This window comes from Enhydra lutris, unplaced genomic scaffold (assembly GCF_002288905.1).
Source record: "Enhydra lutris kenyoni isolate GAN:26980312 unplaced genomic scaffold, ASM228890v2 scaffoldscaffold37, whole genome shotgun sequence".
Classification (NCBI taxonomy): domain Eukaryota; kingdom Metazoa; phylum Chordata; class Mammalia; order Carnivora; family Mustelidae; genus Enhydra; species Enhydra lutris.
The window spans coordinates 24,391,505-24,415,898 of NW_019154121.1; the positions used below are offsets into that span (position 1 = coordinate 24,391,505).

The window sequence follows — 24,394 nt, forward strand, 5'->3', positions numbered from 1 at the left end:
CAAAGTGGGAAGTAGTTCTGGTTAACCAAGGTAACTAGTTATTTGTGTTAAAATGTTTAGGTGTAACTTTTTTCAAAGTTCACAACAAATAAAAGCTGGTGAAGACCAATATGATAGACCTCTTGCACAAGATTTTTATAACAAATCATAAGCATTCCCTGTAGGCAGTCCCCAATATCATTCACGAATATTTCCCTTGGACGCAGGTGAATTCACCAAACTTACAAAATCTATTTGCCAAAATCATATTTTAAAGATTATTCTTATTTAAAGACAATAAATATGAATCTATGCTCTTTGAGGTCAGAAATTTTGATTTGGATATAGCCCTAGTATCTAGGACCTTGCATGGCACATAGTATTGGATAAAGAATAAAAGAATTTACTGAATATATGCTCTTTTACTATATTCATGGGATGATTTAGGTCATAACTATATTCTTCATGAATATATTCATTAAAAGATTAAACCCATGACCCTTGGCTTTTGACAAGTTGAACAATCTTTAATATACTACTAATATATTCACACTTATTGAATATATTTAACATAAATATATTCATGAATATATTCATAAGGATAACCTATTCATAATCATAGAATATATTCAAGAAGACTATTTCTTAATACAATTACCTGATAAATTGGTTAATTTGGTGAATTAGTCATTCACCAACTGATTCTCTGGATAATTATTCTCGAAGAACTGGTTTCTAGTGAGTTGACTGAGAGTTCCTTCTCTGGGCTCTGACCTACGTGATCACTGGCAGTTTGGCTACTGGCAGTTGGAGTTCACCACCTTCTAAACCCGTGGACACAGATGTCCTCTCCTGAAATCTCTGTTGAAGGAGGGACAGGATCCCTTCTTTCAAAGGGAGAGAGGTTAGCGGCCAGAGTCTCCTTTAGAGCTCTTCAGAGTCTACCAAGAGCTACTTAATTAGCTAATGCTGGCTAACTGTTTCACCTTCTTCTCCCTGAAATCTGTGCCTTCTTATTCCTCTATGGCTTTACTTTGGGTATTTGTGACTGGGTGTGAATACTTAGTACACTGTTAAAAATTGAGCTAGGTACAGAGGGGGCACTGGCTTTGGCTGTTAGTCTTAGAATATATTCTCTAATGGGAATATAATATGTAGAATACATACTAGATGTCTATCTATCTATAATATGGATATTATATATTCTATATAAATCAGTTACCAGCCACATGAATTTCCTTTCTTCAGCGATGTATGCTTTTTCAAATGTGTTACTCTGGCCACTGAAGGTCTTGATCTGTCACGGAGAATCACTCCCATTGTGAACCATGATTTCTGATGAAAATATTCTCTCTCAGATATTTGAGAGCAGGAAAAATATTGAGAACCTTCCAACTAATTGAACAACAGTGGTAGTGAACATGCAAGATCTGAGCATTAGGATACTCGAATCATCTGGTTATACCTTTCTATCTAGGAGATATAGACATGCTGAGCTCAAGAAAAATGGACATGAAGGAAACCTAAGAGATAAATCTTAAAGGGAAGATGATAGACGATATACAACTTTGAGAGACAGCAAAAGAAAAAAAGTAAATATTTTTATATCAGAAATTTTTTGTTTCTGGTTTTGGTTTCTTTGGGGTTTTATGTTCTATGAATTAAAACAGTTTATAATCCCTGTTATCTGTGGGACATGAAAGGGCTGTAATTATAGTTGATAAGTTAATTAAAGAAGGGAAAATCTTCAAGTGTAGAAATGAATGAAACACAATTTTTAAAGTGTCATTACCTTTTAAAGCTCTTGAAGTGTCCTGAAATCCCCCCTCAGAATCTGTACAAAGTCTTTGTACAGTTTCTTATAGATCCCAGTAATATTTTTTCTTACACACCATAAATTCATGTTAAATTAATGGCATTGATAGCTATGAGGTTTTTTTCTTAATTACTATTGTTTTAATATTCTGCAACTGTGTGCATACATCATAAGTTTTTGATGGCTTCTCTACACATCTGTGTATTGACACTAAAGATAAAAGTGGCTTCAGCATTTTCTACATTTTTAAGATATTTTAATTAGGTTACATATTATATAGACCCATTTCTTATTTTTAATTTTTACTGAAATACACTGTACATAAAAGAACGCAGATCATGAGTGAACAGCTCAATGCATTTTTGAAAAACTGAATATACTCCAATGTAACCAACTCAAATCAAGACCAACATCCAGATTGCTTCCAAATTTAGTAATTGATTTTAACAGAGGGTTGTCTATCTAGAACTAAAGCTAAGCAATGTTCAATAAATAACTACTAAAAAAAATACAGTTGTGCTATAAGAAAGAGAATCTATGTATTAATTTCACTAATACTATCTTTAACCTAGGACATGCCCTGTTAATAAGAAAACAGTAAAAAATGCTCATCTATATCATAGAATTTTAGTGCTGTAAGGCATTTAATCTACTATAAATTCCCTAAGGTAATTCCCTTTTTGGGATACCACTGACTAACATCTTCCTAACCCATTATCAGTGTTCTAGAAAATGTCTGCAATAAGGAGTAAATGCTCCTGCTAAAAACCTTACCTCTATGTGCAATTTTCCAGCACTTTCTGGGACTCCAGATTTCTCACAGAAATGGCAAAGAATTCCCTCTCAGATTTGAACCAGTAAAAGGTCGTAGTTCTTTTTATGGTACATGCTCTACCTCCCAGGTTGGTCCTTTGTCCATTTACCCCAAGATTCCATGAAGCTACCTGTAGCTCCCACCTTCTATCTGTAGTATAAAATTCTGTTATCTAAAGCACAAAAATCAAATGACTATCTCCCTATATTCAGCATAGATTCTTCTCTGTATATCTCAGGTGAAGTCTCTTTATCTACTTTGGGTATTCTATGATTGTTGTGTTTAATGTTTAGAGTTATCCAGCAGAGCAAGTATAGATTTATGGACTAAAATATGCAACTTTTAAAAGTATGTATTTTACTAATGTGCTCTATGTATCATCTATGTAGTGTTTGGTTTGTTTTTTTTTTTAAATAGATAGAGTATCACTGGTTTCTCTATTCCCTCTATATCCATGTATGCTGAATGTATTTCAGTGTATAGGGCTGAGAAGAACCTTATAATCTACTGGTATGAATCATTCATTTTACTGATAATTTCTGGGCCAGAGAGCTACAGTTATTTGCTCACATAATAATAGTGTTTATGCTATCATGCTATCCAAATTCAAACCCTGCTCTATCTTAGTGCATCATACTGCTCTGAAAGTCTGTGTATCTTGTAGCAAATATCACATATCTATGCAGACATATATACAAGGGCCCACACATTGGTGTTATGTACATAATACTAGTCCCGAAAGCATACTAAAAATTAAATCAGTGTCTTTAAAAATGTATGCCCTGATAAAAATATTATTTTTAACACATTAGTTTTAATTTTTAATTTTTCTCTGATGCCTATTATATACAGGTTAAAATTCACAAGAAGGGATAAATTGAATAAATTCATAACAAATTATATAAAATTTTAGTTTTATAAGTATTATTTTAATACACTCACCTGTAGCGTTTTCCCACTCCTATTTTTGCCACTAAGAATGCAAAAAATTACCAAAAGGCAGCTGACACTTAAAAAGGATTGTTGTTGAATTGAAAATTGCAGAAGAGACTAGTTCATAAATATCTGGAGATGTGCCCTTCGTGGTTCAGTGCTCATTAGTAGTCCAGTTGGAGGAAGCACCGTTGAGTTGAAATGCACAGAGGCTGTCTCTTACACTAGGAGTCATATAGTAAAACAAGTAGTAGAGAGGTTGGCAGAAAAATAACTCCTTGTAAAGGGTAGGGACTGAATTTTTGCCTGTATCTATCACTGAGGTACATTATCTAGTCTTTGAATAAAGGTTGGAAAACTATTCAGTGGCAAGTATAAAAACAGTTAAAGGGTGGTAAAGTAGAATTACTTGACATGAGAAACTATGGTTTTATTATGCATTTTATGATGCAATTTAAAAATAATGATTTATGTTCAAATTATAAAGGATTGTTCCTGAACAGAATATTTTAAGATATCTATTTCATGCCAGGACTCTGATCATGATTATTCTCTGAACTCAGGCATTTCTGAGCCTCTGTGTGGCTGGATAACCTCTCTAATTTAAAAGTGGTTCTCTCACTGGAGTTATCCAGCAGACACAGATGTAAAAAGGTTTTATTTTAATAAAAGCCACTTAAATTCACTGTTCTGTATGATTGTTATAGAGCCAAGACATGGAAAAATATCTAGAAGGAAAGAAGGAATTTTGTGATGTATCTAATTTTGAAGAAAACAATCTTAAATTCTGGCAATGTTAATTTTAAGCTTTTAATTTGTTTTGTTATCAAAATTTAGGGAAAAAATGAGAAAATGGACTCAGAGATTAGCCTAAGCTAAATTGCCATTATTATCTGCATTCATGGGCCCCTATTATTCTTTCTCTCAGATACTCTTTTTGCATTACTTCTATAATGCTGACTTGACAGAATAGACAAACAGTCATTAACCAATAGCATCGTGTAGCAATATTTTCTCCTTAATGTGCATGAGGACAGGAACTATATGCCTTTGGGACATGGAAGAGATGAGGCACTCTGTAATCATTGTAATACCTGTCTAACAGGGCTGTGCCACCCAGGAAGATGGGAATCAACAGACTTTGAAGAACATGTTACAGTTAGACTATGAAAACAAAAGAATGCCTGCACTTGGGATTACCTCTTATTTAAAGATCCCCAACTGGGTACCAAAATCATCTCAGCTATACTTTTCCTTCCCTACTCACTTCTTATTTATTTATTTTCCCTGTGTCATGCAACTCTAGTTTATAAAATAGAGGGAAACTAGTCATAGAAATTATAAAAATATATGTAAAGATATTTAAATCTCATTGGCTGGCACAATAAGGCAAACTTCTTGAGGCCAGGAATCATCATGTTTATTCTTTTATCAGGTACAGTGTTTCTGATAGGAATGCCCTCAGAAAAAGAGGAATTGATCTGAATGTCCTTGCCATTTGGACAGTGTCAATTTCCTATAAACAAGGATGAATTTGTGCCTTTAGAGAAAATTGTAGGATATTGCAGTTTATCTGAAACGTATGTGGAACAAAGATAAAGGACTAAATAGAACTTAGTCAATTTAGACTTAAGAAATAAATTGCAATAATAATAATGAAAATAACTCATTTTCCCCAAGTAGGAATCATTTCCCAACCATAACTTTCTATTTAAGTCAAATATAATGAATATTTAAGTTTAAAATCAATTAACTGACATATTTATTTTAAAAATTTAAGAACAAAAATATAACCAATAAGCCATTAAATGGAAAAACTGGAATGTAAGAAAAGTAATGAATCTGAAAAGCATAAATGAATTGATAGTATTTTCATTGCCCAGTAAAGTCAATGATGCAATTAAAAGATGATGGATTATATAAACCATGTTATGAACCCGAAAGAGGAGGTAAACCCCTGAAATTATAAACAAATTTTGGATATATGAGTAAGGATTTTTTCTTAGGACAGGATTCATAATGTTCTTCAGATTTTCAGCATAGACTGTTACTCAAAATTCTCCTTCTATGTATCCCACTCTTCAAGGATTCTATATGTTCCCTCTTTGCACTCCACCTGTCATGTCCTCCTCAGCCCACTCCAATTATCACTGAACTCCATTACTCCCAAATCTAGTGTCCGCTTCCTGTCCTCATTTTACCTGATAGCTCACAGGCATCCTCTCCATGAAGCTTCCCTTCTTCTTGAAACAGTCTTTCCCTTAATAGCACGTGCTCCTCATTTCTTTCCTTTGTTACTGGCTACTCTTTCTCAGTCTTCTTTCCTGGCCTCTCCTCCTCTTTCCAACTTCTAAGTTTAGAGCCTGCCAAGACTCAGATCAAACTCTCCTCTTTATCTCTGTGTTCTCTCTAGGTAGGCTTATCTAGTCTCATGCCTTATGCCTACGACATCAAATCTCTATGCCCAGACGTTACTTCTCTCTTGAGCTCTAGACACAGATATGCAAGTACCTGCCTGACATCTCTGCTTACATGTCTAATGGATGCACCCGACTTTGCCTCCCTTCCTCAGAATCCCATTACTTAAATGGCATTCATTGCCACTCAAAGGCTTCAGCCACAAATCTTCTTCTTTCTCGAACTTTTGATAACCAGTTCATGAGCAAGACCTGTCAATGGTATCTCCAAATTATATGACAAATCTGGCTTTTCTCAAGTGCTAACCCGTCCTCATCTCCATCATCGCTTTTCCTAACTGCTGTGAGAGCTTTCTAATAGCTCTTGCCTCCCCACATCCACTCACCTTAGAGTAGCTAGACTACATCCTTAAAAGTGAAACAGAATCATAGCACTCTTCACACTAGACATAGCAAAGGTTTTCTGTCGCACTTAACAGTTCATATTGTAATTACAACTCTCAAGGCCCTTACTTATCATACCTCTGCCTATTTGTTCTCATTTCCTCAATCCTGCCCTCTTCTCTCCTTATCAAACAATCGTGTCAAGTCCCACAATTTTCTCCATCATGACAGCTGTTTTATTTCTGTTATAGCATTTACCATGCCTGAAATTGTACTGTCTCCTTCTTAGTTATTGCCTATGATCTGTCTCCCCTGAGGGCAGGACTTTGTCTGTCTTCTTCACTGTTACATCCTGGTGCCTAAAACAATGCCAGTCATGCCACGGGAGAACTATAAATGAGTGAAAGAATGAACATAACTCTTTGGAGTGCAACTCTAGGAGAGCTTGAGCTGGTAGGGGTACATCTCCATGTTATTTCCCTTAAATTCTGAAAAGTTAGGCTGAGAAGACAGGACTGCCAAATTTCCCCCATCAAGGGAAAACCTGAGAATTGAGGAGAGGATGATTGTTGCTGCTTGTCCCTTTTATGCATTTCTCCATTCTTCAACTATAACATCGAAGTAATCTACAAGGTTTGTAACTTTTATAGTAAAAACTAGAATAAAATACACCAGATATTAAGTGTGATGTCTCTTGGGAATATGAATCTTTTTTTTCCCTCCAGTATACTTGTGTGAGTTTCTGTGTTTTCTTCAGCACATCTTGTTTTATAGATGAAAAACATTTATAAAAACCCTTTATTTATGATGCAAAACTCATGTAAGATGCCATTCCTCAATATTGTCTCTATCTGCCCTATGCAGATACACATACAACCCACAAAATGTGACATATGCCTTTTGTAAAACCTTGGAAGTACTTTCTCTTTATACATACATGTATTTGTCTTTGTACATGTGTAACAAAAATAATAATGATAGAATAGAAACTGCTACTAGCTATTGATAGCATCAGGTGACTCACGCACACTATGGTTCATGAATTATTGATAACAACTCTCTGACATAGTGCTGTATCTTCCTTCAAAAGTGAGGAAACCAAGTTGCAGAGAGGCTTAGTAATTGCCTCAAAATAAAATAGCTAGATTTTTCTACAACAGAGACCACTTCTGACTTACTCACCCCTCTATCTTCAATGCTAACTTAGTGCCTGGGAAATAGTAGGTACTGTATGTATTTATGGATAAACTGAACAGTGTTGTTGGCATTTGGACTCATGTGTGAGTGACGTCTAGACTCTTCAGTGCAGAATCACACTGTATCTTTGGTGTTATCTCTAGTGCGCATTAATGAGAAATCTTATGAATGGAAACCTTCCTTGAAATTAGCAATAACTTCTTCTTCAGAGTAACTTGTATTGCATTTTGTATTCAAGGCAGGATCAAATACTCAAATGAATGAATGACTGAATGAATGAGTTAGAATTAGTGCATAAACTAGAGTCCTGGGTTGATAAGGTTTTTTAAAGTTCAGTATTTACTTGGCCATATTCCTACTGAAGTTATGTTATTTGGAAGATTATCTCAAGAGAAAAGTGACCATAGAATAATTATAAAGCTTTAAATAAGAGATTTTGAAGTACAGTGGTATTTGACTTTTGGCTGGGAATCGGCAATGGTTAAGATAATTATTAGAGATTTTTATATGAAATTGTAGTCCTGGGGTAGTTACTTAATTTTTTTTAACATCCTAAAATATTGTCCTCTAAAATCTTAACATATTAATACAATGTGTATTGTATTTGGATTTTATTTGGGTTTTATTTAATAGCAACTAATGGCATACGTTGGGTTTCTCATTGTTCAATAATTCAGAAAACAAAGCAAAAAACAGTTTTCAAGTGAAATTCAGTTGAACTTAAAAATGAGTATCACTATTCCTTCAATTATTTCAAAAAATGTTCTGCGTATTTTTTAGGTAAAAATTACATACAGTTGCTTTTTATTATTTGTGGTAGTTATGTTCTCTATGGTCATTGCAAACACTGAATTAGTGAGTATTGAACTCTTGCTCCTACAAGAAATATAGGGTTAGGTTCCTCTGGTCACAACATCGACATCAACTGATCAGGACAGAACCTTGTTTCTTGTGTCTTTCTGTTTAAAGTTCTCTCGTTTATTACATAGACTTGATTCACCGTCATGGAACTCACGGCCCACAGCGTTATAACCTGTTCCTGGAACAAGCTTGTCTAACATGCATCATTTTTCTCTGTAGGACACATCGCACTTCTCAAAGCTGGGAACACTAGCACTGCAGCACTGAATTTGGGGACCTTTTTATTTTTATCGATTGGTTGATGTGTGTGTGTGTGTGTGTGTGTGTGTGTACACAATACAGTGCTTTAACAATTCTATACGTCACTCAGTGCTCATCATGGTAAGTGTACTCTTTCATCCTCTTCACATATTTTACCATCAGGGACCATTTTAAAGAGCAAAATCAACAAACAACACAAAAATGGGAGAAACATGGTATTAAACATGCAGTGGAAAGAATAGCTGGTAACAGGATGAGAGCTGAACCAATAAGGCAGCGGCTGCCGTTTTTGACTTCAGCTGGGAGCTTATGCCAGATGGCTCCAGTTTCTACCCAATCTATGCATGCTCAAGTCCACGAATGACCCTGAAAATGCATGTATTGGCTTGGGGTTACAGATAAATATTAACAAGTAGGTGTGCTCACAAATATAGACTCCATGAATGAGAATCAACTGTGTGTGAAATACACAGATCTAAGATGTACAGTTCAGTGGGTTCTGATAAATACACATACACAATGTGCCAGCCTCCAGTCGAGATATGAAATGTGTTCATCACCTCAGGGAGTTTCCAGAGAGTTTCCTTCTGCCACTCCCCTGTCCATTCCCACCTGCACCTCTCTCTCATAGTCAACCGAACTGCTGGCCGGATTTCTATCACTGTAGGTTAGTTTTACTTTTCAGGAACTTCATATGTAAGGATTCATTCAATGTTACTTTTCGCGTCTACCTTCCTTCAGGCAAACAATGTTGTTTGTACCACTAGGTCATTCTTTTTTTTATTCGTTAGCAACATTGCTTTGTATGAATGTACACTGTGTTTAGGCCTGTTCAGTTTAGGCCTGTCATAAAACTGCCAAAACATTTCTTTGCAAATATTTTTGCAATGTATATTTTGATTAGGGTGAGTAAATATTTAGGAGGGGAATTGTGGGGTGATAGGATTAGCATATGTTTTACTTTATTAAAGAAAAAACAAAACTGAGCTGCCAAAGAATTTTTCAAAGTGGTTATACAACTTTACATCTCACCGACAGTGTATGAATTCAGATGGATCCTGATCTTAGCTAGTTCTGTTAGTTTTGAGCCCCTGAAGTGGGTGGAAAATTGTATATCATTATGATTTTAATTTCCCTGATGCCTAACAATGCAGTAATAAAAAAGTCATGTAATATGCTTTCCTCCATGTATTTATCTTAGAGATTCCATTTAAGTGGCCCTTTCAAAACAAAGTGATATTTCAAAGTGACTTTTTGTCTGTACCTGTAGAGGACAGCATTTGGCAGTTTCTTCAGCTGAAAAAAACCAAAGAACTTTTTGCCTGCCCAAGCACCTTATTACATGTTTTGTGATATTTACAATGTGGTTTGTATTGGCACATAAAAGTGAGCAAGATTAAATGAGATCAAGTCCTTATGATACGGAATTTATAGAATATATAATAGTGCCTGGCCTATTTATAAAAAGATAGATTCTTTTTTTTTCTTTTTATTACATACATAGATAATTGATAATTTTTGAGATCTGTCAGTAGCACATCAGAACACTCTAACTGCCTAAAGATGGATTCATATCCTAGTTAATTTTTCTCTCAAGATTGAATACTGAGCAAAAGACTTGAAATTCTAGTCATTGTAATTTTATCTGAAGCATTTTCAAACAGATGTTGCATCTTGGTTTGCTACTATATTTTAAATACTTTCTTTTTTCAGTATTAAACTGGTCTCTTTTTCTTGTCTCTAATAAGAGAAACAGCTGTTTCTTCTTGTTCTATTAGTGCAACCACCTCAAGAGCCTTACTTTAAAAAATAATACCATTAGAAAGACAGCCTAGATAGAATATGCTTCATTAACATGTTACATTTGCATACAAAACAAGTTTTTCTAACAATTTTAAGTTAGAGAAATGTAAATGAAAATATTATAAAACAATTTAATTATGAAAAAAAATTATGACCAGAAGCTGTAAAATGGTTTCAAAGATGTTGGTTTTAGGTTAAAAACTCTCTTTGTAAAAATATCTGTTTCCTTTTAGAATATACACTTGGAAAGTTTTGATTGTTATGAATTAGTAACTGGAAGTATCTATTATAAAGTAATATCAAATAACCATTAAGAGTAAAATTACATCAAAATGATATATTTTTAAGACACAAATACTGGGGCATCTGGGTGGCTCAGTGGATCAAAGCCTCTGCCTTTGGCTCAGGTCATGATCCCAGGGTCCTGGGATCGAGCCCTGCTCTCTGCATGGCAGGGAGCCTGCTTCCCCCTCTCTCTCTGCCTGCCTCTCTGACTACTTGTGATCTCTGTCTGTCAAATAAATAAATAAAATCTTAAAAAAAAAAAAACACAAATATTTTAGAAAGTATGTACTTCAGTTTATATCAGTCTTCTCAAAATTAGTCATCATGGGAAGTCTTTACTTGGAATTATATTTAATTTTTGGAAATACTTCACAAACATTCAGCAAACTATTATCATTATTTTTAAAAAATCCTATCTATTGAATAATCTAGTTCACACACACACACACACACACACACACACACACACACAATTTGGGGAAGATAAAGCAGACCTTAACTATGAAAGAATAGCTCAAAATTGGCTTAAATTAGCTTAACAATTGTTGACCCTGATATTGACAAGAGATATAATCAGCTACCCTGCCAAATCCCTAAATTCCTCACCATTGATATTGCATGATTAAATTTATATGGGGAGGAGGAGATTTGTTCATAAACAAAACCAATTTTTAATCATTTCATATCAGTTAATGCTTGTAGAATTAAACAACAACCCAAGTTGATATTTAGAAAGCTGGGCTAACTGACCTTATAAGAAACAGAAGTTACTGAGTGCTAACTATGTGTCAAGCACCTCTCTAAATGATAACATATTTACACATAATCCTCATAACCACCCTATGAGGTATATACTTTTATTAGTCCCATTTACTAGGTAAGAGAACTGAAACAGGCTGAATTGCTGACGGTTTGGCTAGTCAGTGAGCAGAAATGAGGTTTTTACCGAGAGGGTCTGACTTCCGAATCCTTGCTTCCTCCATTATGCAGGCTGCCCTTCTGAGGGTGGGTCTGTAAGTGAGACACTCCTGGGCTCTAAACTGTTCCCCAGTCTCATAGAGGGCATGGTGTATGTGTGCCTGAGCAGAATAGGAACCCAAGTATCTGGCGGTCCCCCATTTTCCCAACAAGATAATTAAGAATACCTTTTAACTAACTTCCATGTAAAAACTTTTAGTTTAAATATATGTATAATATTTACGTAGTTACTATGTGTTTTTAAAATTACATACACAAATAATTTAGGAAGTTTATTGTCTACTCTTACTTTTTGGAAATAATTGCATTATAATTTCTTCAGATGCAGCCTCAGCATTGGTGTCTGTCATAACTGTGAGTCATCTAATGTATTTTTTCAGAAAAGATCATCATCACCTCTAAGTTGTTTGTACACAGGATTTTTTTTTCACATCTAATGTCATTGGATACTGGACATTATTTTTCTAAGCCTCAAGTGCCCACTAGCATAATACTAAGATATACCTTTTTTCTAGCTGTCCCCTATGTGTGTATTTATGATTCCACATTTGAAGTCTTATTTTATCACTGTCTTGTTTAGTGAGCTTTCTTATAACTACAGCAATATTACAATTTACAATATTTGTAATCGAAACTCTCCCCCCAAAATTATAAATTTAAGTCTTACCATCCTTCTCTGTAAAATGAGACTAATCAAACTTAAAAAAAATTTTTTTGACGGAATGATACGGATATACATATACTGCTTTCTGGGTGCCAGGCTGTGTTTTAATGCTATAGAAATAATAATTGCTTCTCAAATCCAATCTGTTAAGTGGATAGTGTTATTTTCATTTTAGACAAGCTATGAGGCACGGAGTGGTTAAGTGAAGTGGCCAGGTTGGCAAGGGACAGAGCAAAGGCAGGCAGCCTGGGCCCGGGACCAGTCCTCTTCATCTTCATGCTGTTTTCCATCCTGCTGTCCTGCTGCTCACTGTTGGCAAGAGTCAACACACTTACATACACAGTGTGTGCACATAGTGCCCAACACAACGAGGATCTTAGGAAGTGCTAGCCAGATGAGACATGGGGTTCTTTTCTAAGTATCAGTAACTAGCATCCTTCTTTTTTGATCTGGTACCGAGCCACTGTGCAGCCACCAAGACCCCCTGCTTCCAGGAATATAGGTCCCTCGTGAGTCTCTGTTTCCTGGGAGATTCATTGGCTCTAGAACAATGAGTAGAGGAGTATCATGTCTTTAACAACTGAAAAGTGCTGCTTTCATCCTGTTTGTTAATGTGTTCTTTGTTATTTACGACTCACAAATTTCTTTTTTTTTTCTTCTTTAAGATTTTATCTATTTATTTGAGAGAGAGTGAGCAAGTGAGCAAGCGAGAGGACACAAATGGGAAGGGGCAGAAGGGAAGCCGCAGACTCCCCCTCCGCCCTGGAGCAGGGATTCCCAATGTGGGGCTCAATCCGTGGACCCTGGGATCATGACCTGAACTGAAGGCAGACATTTAACCAACTGAGCCACCAGTGCCCCTGTGACTCACAATTTTTTTTTTGAGAGTTGCTTGCATTTTTATTTTTATTTTTTAATTTTAATTTATTAGCATATAATGTATTATTTGCTTCAGGGGTACAGGCATGTGAATCATCAGTTTTACACAATTCACAGCACTCACCATAGCATTTACCCTCCCCAGTGTCCATAACCCAACCACCCTATCCCTCCCTTCCTACCCCCCAGCAGCCCTCAGTTTGTTTCCTGAGATTAAGAGTCACTTATGGTTTGTCTCCCTCCCTGGTCCAATCTTGTTACATATTTCCCTCCCTTCACCCCACAATCCCCTGCCCTGGCTTTCAAATCCCCCATATCAGAGAGATCATATGATAATTATCTTTCTCTGATTGACTTATTTTGCTTAGCATAATACCCTCTAGCTCCATCCACGTCATTTCAAATGGCAAGATTTCGGGGTTTTTTGATGGTTGCATAGTATTCCATTGTGTGTATATATACCACATCTTCTTTATCCATTCATCTGTTGATGGACATCTAGGGTCTTTCCATAGTTTGGCTATTGAGGACATTGCTCTATAAACATTTGGGTGTACTTGCCCCTTTAGATCACTACATTGGTATCTTTAGGGTAAATACCCAGTAGTGTGATTGCTGGGTCATATGGTAGCTCTATTTTCAACGTTTTGAGGAACCTCCATACCGTTTTCCAGAGTGGCTGCACCCGCTTGCATTCCCACCAACAGTGTAGGAGGGTTCCCCTTTTTCCACATCCTCGCCTATATCTGTCGTTTCCTGACTTGTTAATTTTAGCCATTCTGACTTGTGTGAGGTGGTATCTCATTGTGGTTTTGATTTGTATTTCCCTGATGCTGAGTGATGGTCAGCACTTTTTCATGAGTCTGTTGGCCATCTGAATGTCTTCTTTGCAGAAATATCTGTTCATGTCTTCTGCCCATTTCTTGATTGGATTATTTATTCTTTGGGTGTTGAGTTTGATAAGTTCTTTATAGATATTGGACACTAGCCCTTTATCTGAAATGTCATTTGCAAATATCTTCTCCCATTCTATCAGTTGTCTTTTGGTTTTGTTGACTGTTTCCTTTGCTGTGCAAAAGCTTTTGATCTTGATGAAATCCCAATAGTTCATTTTTGCTTCCCTTCGGCAATTGCCTTCGGCAATGTTTCTAGGAAAAAGTTGCTGCAGATGGGGTCGAAGAGGTTGCTGCCTGTGTTCTCCTCAAGGATTTTGATGGATTCCTATCTCACATTGAGGTCTCTCATCTATTTTGACTCTCTTTTCGTGTGTGGTGTAAGGAGATGGTCCAGTTTCATTTTTCTGCATGTGGCTGTCTAATTTTCCCAGCACTGTTTGTTGAACAGACTGTCTCCTTTCCATTGGACATTCTTTCCTGCTTTGTCAAAGATTAGTTGACCACAGAGTTAAGGGTCTGTTTCTGGGCTCTCTATTCTGTTCCATTGATCTTTGAGTCTGTTTTTATGCCAGTACCATACTGTCTTGATGATGATAGCTTTGTAATAGAGCTTGAAGTCTGGAATTGTGATGCCTACAACTTTGGTTTTCTTTTTCAACATCCCTCTGGCTATTCGGGGTCTTTTCTGGTTCCATATAAATTTTGGGATTATTTGTTCCATTTCTTTGAAAAAAATGGATGGTATTTTGATAGGGATTGCATTAAATGTGTAGATTGCTTTAGGTAGCATAGACAAGTTCACAATATTTGTTCTTCCAGTTCATGAGCTTAGAACATTTTTCCATTTCTTTGTGTCTTCCTCAGTTTCTTTCATGAGTACTCTATGGTTTACTGAGTATAGATTTTTTGCCTCTCTGGTTAGTGTATTCCTAGATATCTTATGGCTTGGGTCCAGTTGTAAGTGGGATTGACTCCTTAATTTCTCTTTCTTCAATATTGTTGTTGGTGTATAGAAATGCAACTGATTTCTGGGAATTGATTTAATATTCTGATACGTTACTGAATTCCTGAATAAGTTCTAGCAGTTTTTGAGTTCAGTCTTTTGGTTTTCCACATAAAGTATCATATCATCTACAAAGAGTAAGAGTTTTACTACTTCTCTGCTGATTCAGATGCCTTTCCTTTCTTTCTTTCTTTCTTTTTTTTTTTTTTTGTCTGATTGCGGGGCTCAGATTTCTAGTAGTATATTGAATATCGGTGGTGATGGTGGACAGCCCTGCTGTGTTCCTGACCTTAGGGGAAAAGCTCTCAGTTTTTCCCCATTGAGAATGATATTCGCTGTGGGTTTTTCATAGATGGCTTTGATGATATGGAGGTATGTACCCTCTATCCCTACAGTGGGAAGAGTTTTGATCAAGAAAAAATGCTGTACTTTGTCAAATGCTTTTTCAGCATCGATTGAGAGTATCCTATGGTTCTTGTTCTTTCTTTTATTACTGTATTGTATCACATTGACTGATTGCAGATGTTGAACCAAGCTTGCAGCCCAGGAATAAATCCCACTTGGTCGTGGTGAATAATCCTTTTGACAATCCTTTTATTCACATTTTTAATGTGAAAAATCCTTTTAATACTAGCCTATTGGCTAGTATTTTGGTGAGAATTTTTACATCCATGTTCATCAAGGATATTGGTCTGTAATTCTCATTTTTGCCCTTTGTCTGGGTCTTTGTCTGGTTTAGGGATCAAGGTAATGCTGGTCTCATAAAATGAGTTTGGAAGTTTTCCTTCCATTTCAATTTTTTGGAACAGTTTCAGGAGAATAGGAGTTAATTATTCCTTAAATGCTTGGTAGAATTCCCCTGGAAAGCTGTCTGGCCCTGGGCTCTTGTTTGTTGGGAGAATTTTGATGACTGCTTCAATCTCCTTACTGGTTATGGGTCTGTTCAAGTTTTCTATTTCTTCCTGGTTCAGTTTTGGTAGTTTATACATCTCTGGGAATGCATCCATTTCTTCCAGATTGTCAAATTGCACTCTGTCTTGATGTGGTGGCAATGAAAATATGTGTGTGTGTGTGTGTGTGTGTGTGTGTGTCTGTGTGTGTGTGTGTCTGTGTGTGTGTGTGTCTGTGTATGTACAAGTGTGCATGTGTGCACACACATAGTGTAAGTGAACTCTGATCATGGATGCACAGAAGTTATATAACGTGTTTTGTTGTTGTCTGGTTTGTTTTTGTTTCTTGTTTGTAAGAATCGAGCCTCTGCAGCCAGATATATCTGCATTTCAGTTCTCACTTCTGCCATTTATTAACCATGTGATGCTTAAACTATATTAGATTCAGTTTTCTCACTTATTTATTTGAAGCAATAATTCCTAAAATATTTAGTGTGAATTATAAATGAATCAAATGCAAGGACTTATCAGAGTGAGTAGCATATAGAGCTTAGAACACTATCTTTAAATATATCCACATACAGGAATACTGCAGTTAGATTCTGCTCTAGAAAAAGACTCTCAGGATTATTTTTCATAACATGGATGAAGAAAATTTTTGAAAAATAGTGTATTTTCTTTTGAGCAAGTGGATCATTCTTTCCCCATTGAAGAATTGAACTTCATTATAGCTGGGAGCCATTCCTATCATAGGTTGCTAAGGCATACCTCTTGAAGATTAAAAGTACAAAATAATAATTGGAATTAAAATGAATAGAAATCACAGTTTAAGCTCAGCTGCAGCAGTGGTTGCTATTAACAAGCCTGCTTTTATCTGAGTTTTCATTTCTCTGGTAATTAAGTTTCTTGAAAAAAAATAAAGTCACCTTTTTATTTTTATCTGATTGGAATAATAGACCTTTTGGCATGAATAGTTAAGCTGATGATATTCATTTATAAATTAATTGTATGATCGGGGCGCCTGGGTGGCTCAGTGGGTTAAAGCCTCTGCCTTCAGCTCGGGTCATGGTCTCAGGGTCCTGGGATCGAGCCCCGCATCGGGCTCTCTGCTCAGTGGGGAGTCTGCTTCCTCCTCTCTCCCTGCCTGCCTCTCTGACTACTTGTGATCTCAGTCTATCAAATAAATAAGTAAAATCTTTAAACAAAAATTAATTGTATGATGGAGAAATGTTCACAGGAATTTTTAGAAACACATTCTGGACTACTGTTTAGAACAGAAAGATCTGTCAGTTAAGTGACCTTTTCTGGTTGTGTGATTATTTAGAATTAGATTTGGAGATTGAACATTTCTAACATTGATGTCCTTGGGATGTGTGCACCAAAATTGCATTTCAAAGTAGGGGCTATCACATTATAAAGGCAAAACCCAAAACCATGCACTTCTATGCCTAATCAACACTAAACCCAGTTTTGTGTCTACAGAAACACACCCTACTACACAAACCCAGTTTGTGTCTACAGAAAAATGTTACCGTGAAGATACGGTCTTCTGTGCCGCTATTCTGTGGGAGAACCCTGATGTAACCTACTTAAGAAGGAAATATTTCAGTAAACACTAGTATTTGTGTGATTGCTAACTGATTTTAATTTTAGAATAAGACTTAACATTTACATAGTAATTTCACAGTACAAAATTGTGCATATATATTATACATTTTGTAACTTAGAGGTTATTCAGTATTACTTTAGAACAGGGATTTTGTTTTCCTCCGTTGGTATAAAATGTGCTAAGTACGTATTTCTAAATTAAATTTTGAAAATCCTAAGAAAATACCTGAGGCGTGGTTATTTGTAGTGATATTTACTAACACTGATAAATATTCCATGTACGTGACAATCTTACAAGCTTCAACAGGCTTTAATTTTTTTCCCATTAAGATAGTATTTCTGTTTAATAGTTTCAGCCAACCAAAAGTTTATGCTTTTTCAGCAAAGGACCACACAGTAAATACTTCAGGCTTTGTGAGTTTTAACAAGTCTATGTAACAACAACTTGACTCTGGAGCAAGGCACTATGTAAGCAGAACTTCATGTGGACACTAAAATTTAAATTTTATATAATTTTCATATGTCATTTATTATTATTATCAGTATTAGTATTAGTATTAATTGTTAGCTATTTCAAGATGTGAAAACTACTTTTAGCTCTCAGACCATACAGGAGCAGATGGCAGCAGGCCAGGCTTGCCCTATAAACTGATTTGCAGACCTCTGCTCAGAGGCTGGGAGCATCATCTGTGCTTCATTGACTTGCTCTCATTTCAGTTTTAGCTACCTTTACTCTCTAGGCTTCTCTTTCATTTGTGAATCTGAAATGTGTCTTCAAGTAACTTCAAGTAATCTGTGGATTCTAAATTATTCTGTCTGGGTTAGAACAAAATCCCTTCACTTTGCAAGAGAATAGACCTTTGTAAGTTCAAAGAAAGCCACTCCGACCCTCTTAGACTTCTCTCTCTGTCTCTCTCTTAGTGTTGCTTAAACTCTTTCCGGGTGCTTATGTTTCATGGATGATCTTCTTTGTTTGCGCTTTAATTTTCTATTCTTTACAAAATGAGCACACTAAACAAAAACTTTAAGTTATTATCTGTCTAATGGAGAGTTTAAAAGAATGTTTGTTTCCAAAGATTTTTGTACTAAGCCACAGTTAATGTGGTTGTTAGGAGTGGGAGTTATTGATTTATTTTTGTTGGTTTATATGTTTAAATACAACCTAATTCATTATAAGGATACCTTATTTATAAATGATCAGATAACCTTGGTATTATTTCCTATGATTATAAGTGGTTAATTAGCACATTAGTTCTCACTTTCTGCAACCTTGCCAGACATGGTTATTTTTTTTTTATTTTTTTTTTAAAGATTTTATTTATTTATTTGTCAGAGAGAGAGAGAGGGAGAGAGAGCAAGCACAGGCAGACAGAATGGCAGGCAGAGGCAGAGGGAGAAGCAGGCTCCCAGCTGAGCAAGGAGCCCGATGTGGGACTCGATCCCAGGATGCTGGGATCATGACCTGAGCCGAAGGCAGCTGCTTAACCAACTGAGCCACCCAGGCGTCCCGCCAGACATGGTTATTGAGAGAAAATAATAGTACCAAAAAGTTCTTAATAATTGAGAGAGATGTTAGATAAAAGTCGTAAATCCATTTTGTTATTGGAGAGTGGCTTCTAGTAAACCTAATCATAAAATAAGTAATTAAATTAAAATAGTTCATCATCACCTCCCAAACAGCTTTATTCACTCCATTCATTTTCCCAGGTATGCCAATGGCACATTAATGATTATTCACCTACTTTATTGGGTTCTGTTATGCCTTATCTGTCCAATGGAGGATAGAACCACTTACGACATCAAAGAAGCATGCTATCAGTTGCAAGTAGCACTGAATTTTTCTAGATGGAAATATACTAATTTTTACCAACAAATTTCTGACCTTGTTGGTATTGAAAATTGTTTTAAACTGTACCATCTTCAGAAAATAAATTGACTTTTTTTCTTAACAGGTTCTGGATTGAATGACGGACAGTGGCATGAAGTTCGTTTCCTAGCTAAGGAAAATTTTGCCATTCTCACCATCGATGGGGATGAGGCTTCAGCTGTTCGAACTAACAGTCCTCTTCAAGTTAAAACTGGCGAGAAGTACTTTTTTGGAGGTAAGACTACCATTTTTTATTGGTTAACTAGTACATTGTTAAAACAGAGTTTCAGTGAAGTTTGATTATGAAGTATTTATATTTGATTCAATAGACTCAGCACATCTCAGGGAAAACACCAAACTCTTATTCCATGAGCTAAAGAGTGGCAAGTTTATGCTTCTTCGTGATGAAAGTATTCTTACGATGCCACCATATCCTTCTAGTTTAATTCAAATATTCAAAGTATAAAGCTTGAGATTATGAATCCACTGATTATCATAATACTACCCTCAAAGTCAGATCCTTGGATCACCTATTGCTGTGTAATTAATTACTCCAAACCTTAGTGGCTTAGAACAACAAACATTGCCTCACAGTCACTAAAGTGACATCCCATCACTTCAGTTATACACAGTTTGGTGGAAGTGAGTCACTAAATGCAGACCACACTTAAATGAAAGGGATTACATGAGAAGACATGCATAGAGAACATCTTTGAGGTTGTCTATACCCGTTGCCTTATAGGAAAGCCATCTTATCATATATACTTGGTTCTTAAGTAGTGAAAGAATTAGTGAAAAAGAAGGTTCTCTTAAAACAATAAATTCTACTATATGTGAAAAAATGTCACAGGGACCTGAGCATTTTTTCTTTAATTTGAAAAATGTATCTTGCCAGAATTTTTTTTATCATTAATGAAATGTAGGGACATCTTTTTATTAAAGTATTTGGTGTGTTGTTTGAATCAATATATCTGTCACTAGATTATTGACTTCCTCATCCTAAATCACAGAATATAAGATCTAAAAAATAGTATTGCATTCTTAGGAAAGGTTTTGTTAAACTTTAAAAACAAATGTGTACGTATATCTGTTTCTCAAAATACATTTACTAATATTCACGTTTATTTATTTGCTTATTTAAGTTTTTATATATCAGTATATTTATATATATTTCTACTTTTAGAATAAGCCTATTTGAGAGTAGTCGTATTGTGTATCTTGTTCCCTACTGTATCCTCCATGGTCTTAGAAAAATTCCTGGAATGTAGATAACCGATAAATAGGAATGAATTAGTAAATTTAGAAAAACAAGTAAGAGCAAACATTTTACTCCCAGTTGTTTAAAAGTAGAAATGGAAGCCCACAGTGCTTTACTGACCTGCCACTGAGTTTATACCATCAGTTGAGCTCAAGACCTCTGACTCCTGTGCCAGGTGTTTCTCGCTATACATTGTGGTACGATGAGTGATAACTCAGAGACCAAAGACCTGAGCTAGACCTCACTGTCTTGAATCTTACATTGTGTTCACTGGAAGTTAAAAACTACATGTTTCTAAAAAGGCTTTCAATAAATATTTGATGAGTTGGGTGAAGGTCGGACGAGAGGTCTCATAAGTGAATACACTGGGGCTTATTGATTTTGAAGTAACCCAGTAGCCCAACTGATTTTTCTGCAAAAATGTATTTAATATGATGGGCTTTTGGCCAACAGTTTTCATTGCCATCATATAAAATGGATCACAGTAGTCAGTTGGAAAGCTATTGATAATCCTGACCCATCCAAATGGCAGTGGAATACCTTTGGCCATCGATGAACACGCTGAATGCCTAAGGCTAGTTTTGGTCTGTTTCCATCTACATGGGTAGCCTTGTAGCTATGACCAACAAATTTAAGGCACAGAGTTAATGGGATGCGAAGTCTTCATAGTGTGCTATTTACTATTGCTTTATAGATTTTGGTTTTCAAACCCAGTGGTTAGGAGTATATTTTCTCCCTCTTGGGTCTTTTGTCTGCCATTGGGAAATGCTGTCAGCAGATGATCATGATGCTTCTTTGGTTATATCTTCATTAGCTGAATCCTTGGAATATATGAGAATCACCAGGGAAACTTGTTACATTTCAGAATTCTCAGGTCCCACTCCTAGAACTCAATGCAGAATGCTGGGAAAAGAAAGAATTCTAAGCTCTAAGTTATTCTGGCACAAATGATCTGAGGAACAGAATTATAGATCAACCCGAGCCAATTTGCATGCACAGCTTTCAGATTCTTCTGAAAGATGTCAGTCACCAAAAAGTGAGATAAGTGAGAATCAGCCACTGTCATGTAGCTTAGCCACCGTGAAGCAGTAAAAGGAAGTCACAGGGCCAAGGTCTGGTGCACATACAGACATTTATTAAATGAACATTTTTATTAGCAGGTAGGCACAATGCAGTTAATACAGACTCTTCTGTAAGCTCAGTGAAGTCCTAGCTCTCTGACTTGCTATACCTTGAATTAAATGTTCTCTTCGGGCAGCTTTCACAGTATTTTACACGCAGGATTCAGCTACACACAGCCAGTGCCAAGCAACAGAAAGTCTCCCAAGCTGGTGGCTGGCACAGGATCACTAAGTGATCGATACTCCAGAACCATGTCCAAGGCTGCAGGCCACTGGCCTCACTTGCCTTATCTTGTCTACACACAGGCTGTGTGTGTCTATACAACATGTTTTGTCAAACTATATATCCTTAATATCTTTCATTTCACCACTGAGATATCTTTCCTAACATTTATCTAACATTTATGCTGATTAACAAGGCACTCATTTCACCAAAGAAAACCCAGTTTGGCGTTTAGCAAGTTGATTAGAGGAGCAGACAGCAGAAATCTGAAGTAGCTGCCTCTGGAATGGCGGCTCGTGACTGCCTCTGACCTGCGGCTGCAGAGTGGAAGCTCGCTGTCTCTAGATTGTAAGTCACACACACACACAGCTGCCTACAGTCTGTGCTGAAAAGCTTTAAGTTAGTTGTAGATACTGTAATAAAAACATCTTAAACATTAGTAGAGTGGAAAGAAAATGGATTTGTTCTAAAATATGAGTTTTGAAACACACACTCCTGGCTTGGGATCGTGGCTTCACTTAGTTGATAGATCATTTTAATAATTTACCTTCTTCATCCATTGAAAGGCAGTAGAGTTAAATAATGGTGTGAACATTACCAGAGTAACCTATTAAGCCCAGGGACTGATTCCCGAGGATGCTAAGCGCTGACTCCCTTTCCAGTCCGTGCGGAGTCTTTATTTAACTCATCAAGGACAGCCCCTTCCAAGGAAGAATTGAGATTTCAGACCACGTGCTCATCTAAAGCATCTGACCAACTTCTCCGCAAATCAAAGCGTTCCTTCCTCCTTGGTGAAAAACAAATTGTTTTCTTACCAGGTGACAGCCTTAACTAAAGGCTTGCTGGCCTTGTGTACTCGATTACAGACTTCAGACATGTGCACACTCCCTTTCCTTTGGAGTAAATTCCCGGTCATGTAGCTTCCACTCTCTGCGGCTGTGTCCTACCAGCGTGGAGCTTTATCTCTCCGTGCCTGCATCCTGCTAATCCCAGCCAAGGTCTTAGTTCTCCTCCGGAACACTCGTGGTCAGATGTTTAAGCACCAAGAATTCTTTTGTCTTGTTCTTTCTCGGGAATAAACAGAGAAAGAAAGAGATTATTCATTTGGGATGTTCCCTCAGCAACAGTTCTTTTGGTTGCTTTAATTTTTTCTCTCTACAACCCAACTGAAATTACTTTTGATAAGACTTTGTTAATTTTAATAATCAAAGTAAATTTATTTATTGACTGTTTACCTGGTAATAGGCTTTCTGATACAGGCCAGAGCCCATGGTTGTGAGAGAATAGAAGAATTTGTAAATTTCTAAATTTTTTCAGGCTTTGTATTTTTTTTTTTTTAATTCTGTTGCTTTCCTTTGAAAGGAGAAGGAACTGTGGGCTGTGTGGGCTGAAGAGAAGAGATAAGAAAGTTTCAGAGCTCCTGGAAGGGGGTGGCTGCTCTCAAGAAGGACTTTCCTTCCAAACATACTTCGAAGGTTTCATATATCTTTTCTGTTTTAAAACTGGGATCTAAGTTCATTCATTTATATCCAGAGATTATAGAGCCCTAGTATAACCCAGGCTTAACGTTGTCATTTATATTATTTGTATGGCTCTCTTACTAATTTTATAGCTACTCTGAGCGCCATCTGGGGGAACCTCTGTTTTGTGCTGGAGACCTGCCATCCGGTTGGATGAGGCTCACATTGTGAAGGATTGTCCCCTTAAAGTTGGTCCATCGAGACATTAACCATATCTGCAAAATACCTCCACAGCAGCTCCTAGAGTCGTGTTTGGTTGCGTAACTGGGCACTATAGCCTATCCAAGTTGACACACAGAATTACCCATCATAGAGTTTTATATATCCTGGATTCAAGATATCACATAAAATTATAATCAGACACCAGGTTTAAGGTACAGATGAAGGAATACCAGAAACTGCTTTTACAGTTTCCTAATTAAAATCTCCAAGTCTTCTACAGGCTTCTTTTTCTACTTTGTTTTATTCTGTACTTTCTAATGTTACTTATTTTATTCCCCCTTCTCTTTTCAATACTTTTACTAAGATAAGAAGACTTCACAAATGCTAAAATCCACCTATTTCAAGTGTATGATTCAGTGAGTTTTAGTAAGTATATACAATACTGCAGCCATCACCAGAATCCAGCTCAAACAGCATTCCTTTAACTCCCTGGATCTCTTCCTGCCCCTCTGCAGTCAATTTCCACTCCTGCTTTGCCCAGGCAACCATTGATGTGGTTGCTTCTGCCCCTGTGT

General features: G+C 36.4%; 1 protein-coding gene across 1 annotated transcript in view; it reads left to right on the top strand.

Annotated features, from left to right (window-relative positions):
- The window catches only part of LOC111154452 (contactin associated protein like 2), a 2,043,877-nt gene that overhangs the window by 1,090,608 nt on the left and 928,875 nt on the right, over nt 1-24,394 (top strand). Inside the window, exon 9 of the mRNA XM_022514057.1 lies at nt 19,621-19,770. Coding sequence (XP_022369765.1) covers nt 19,621-19,770 — 150 coding nt within the window. The remainder of the gene's footprint in view (nt 1-19,620; nt 19,771-24,394) is intronic.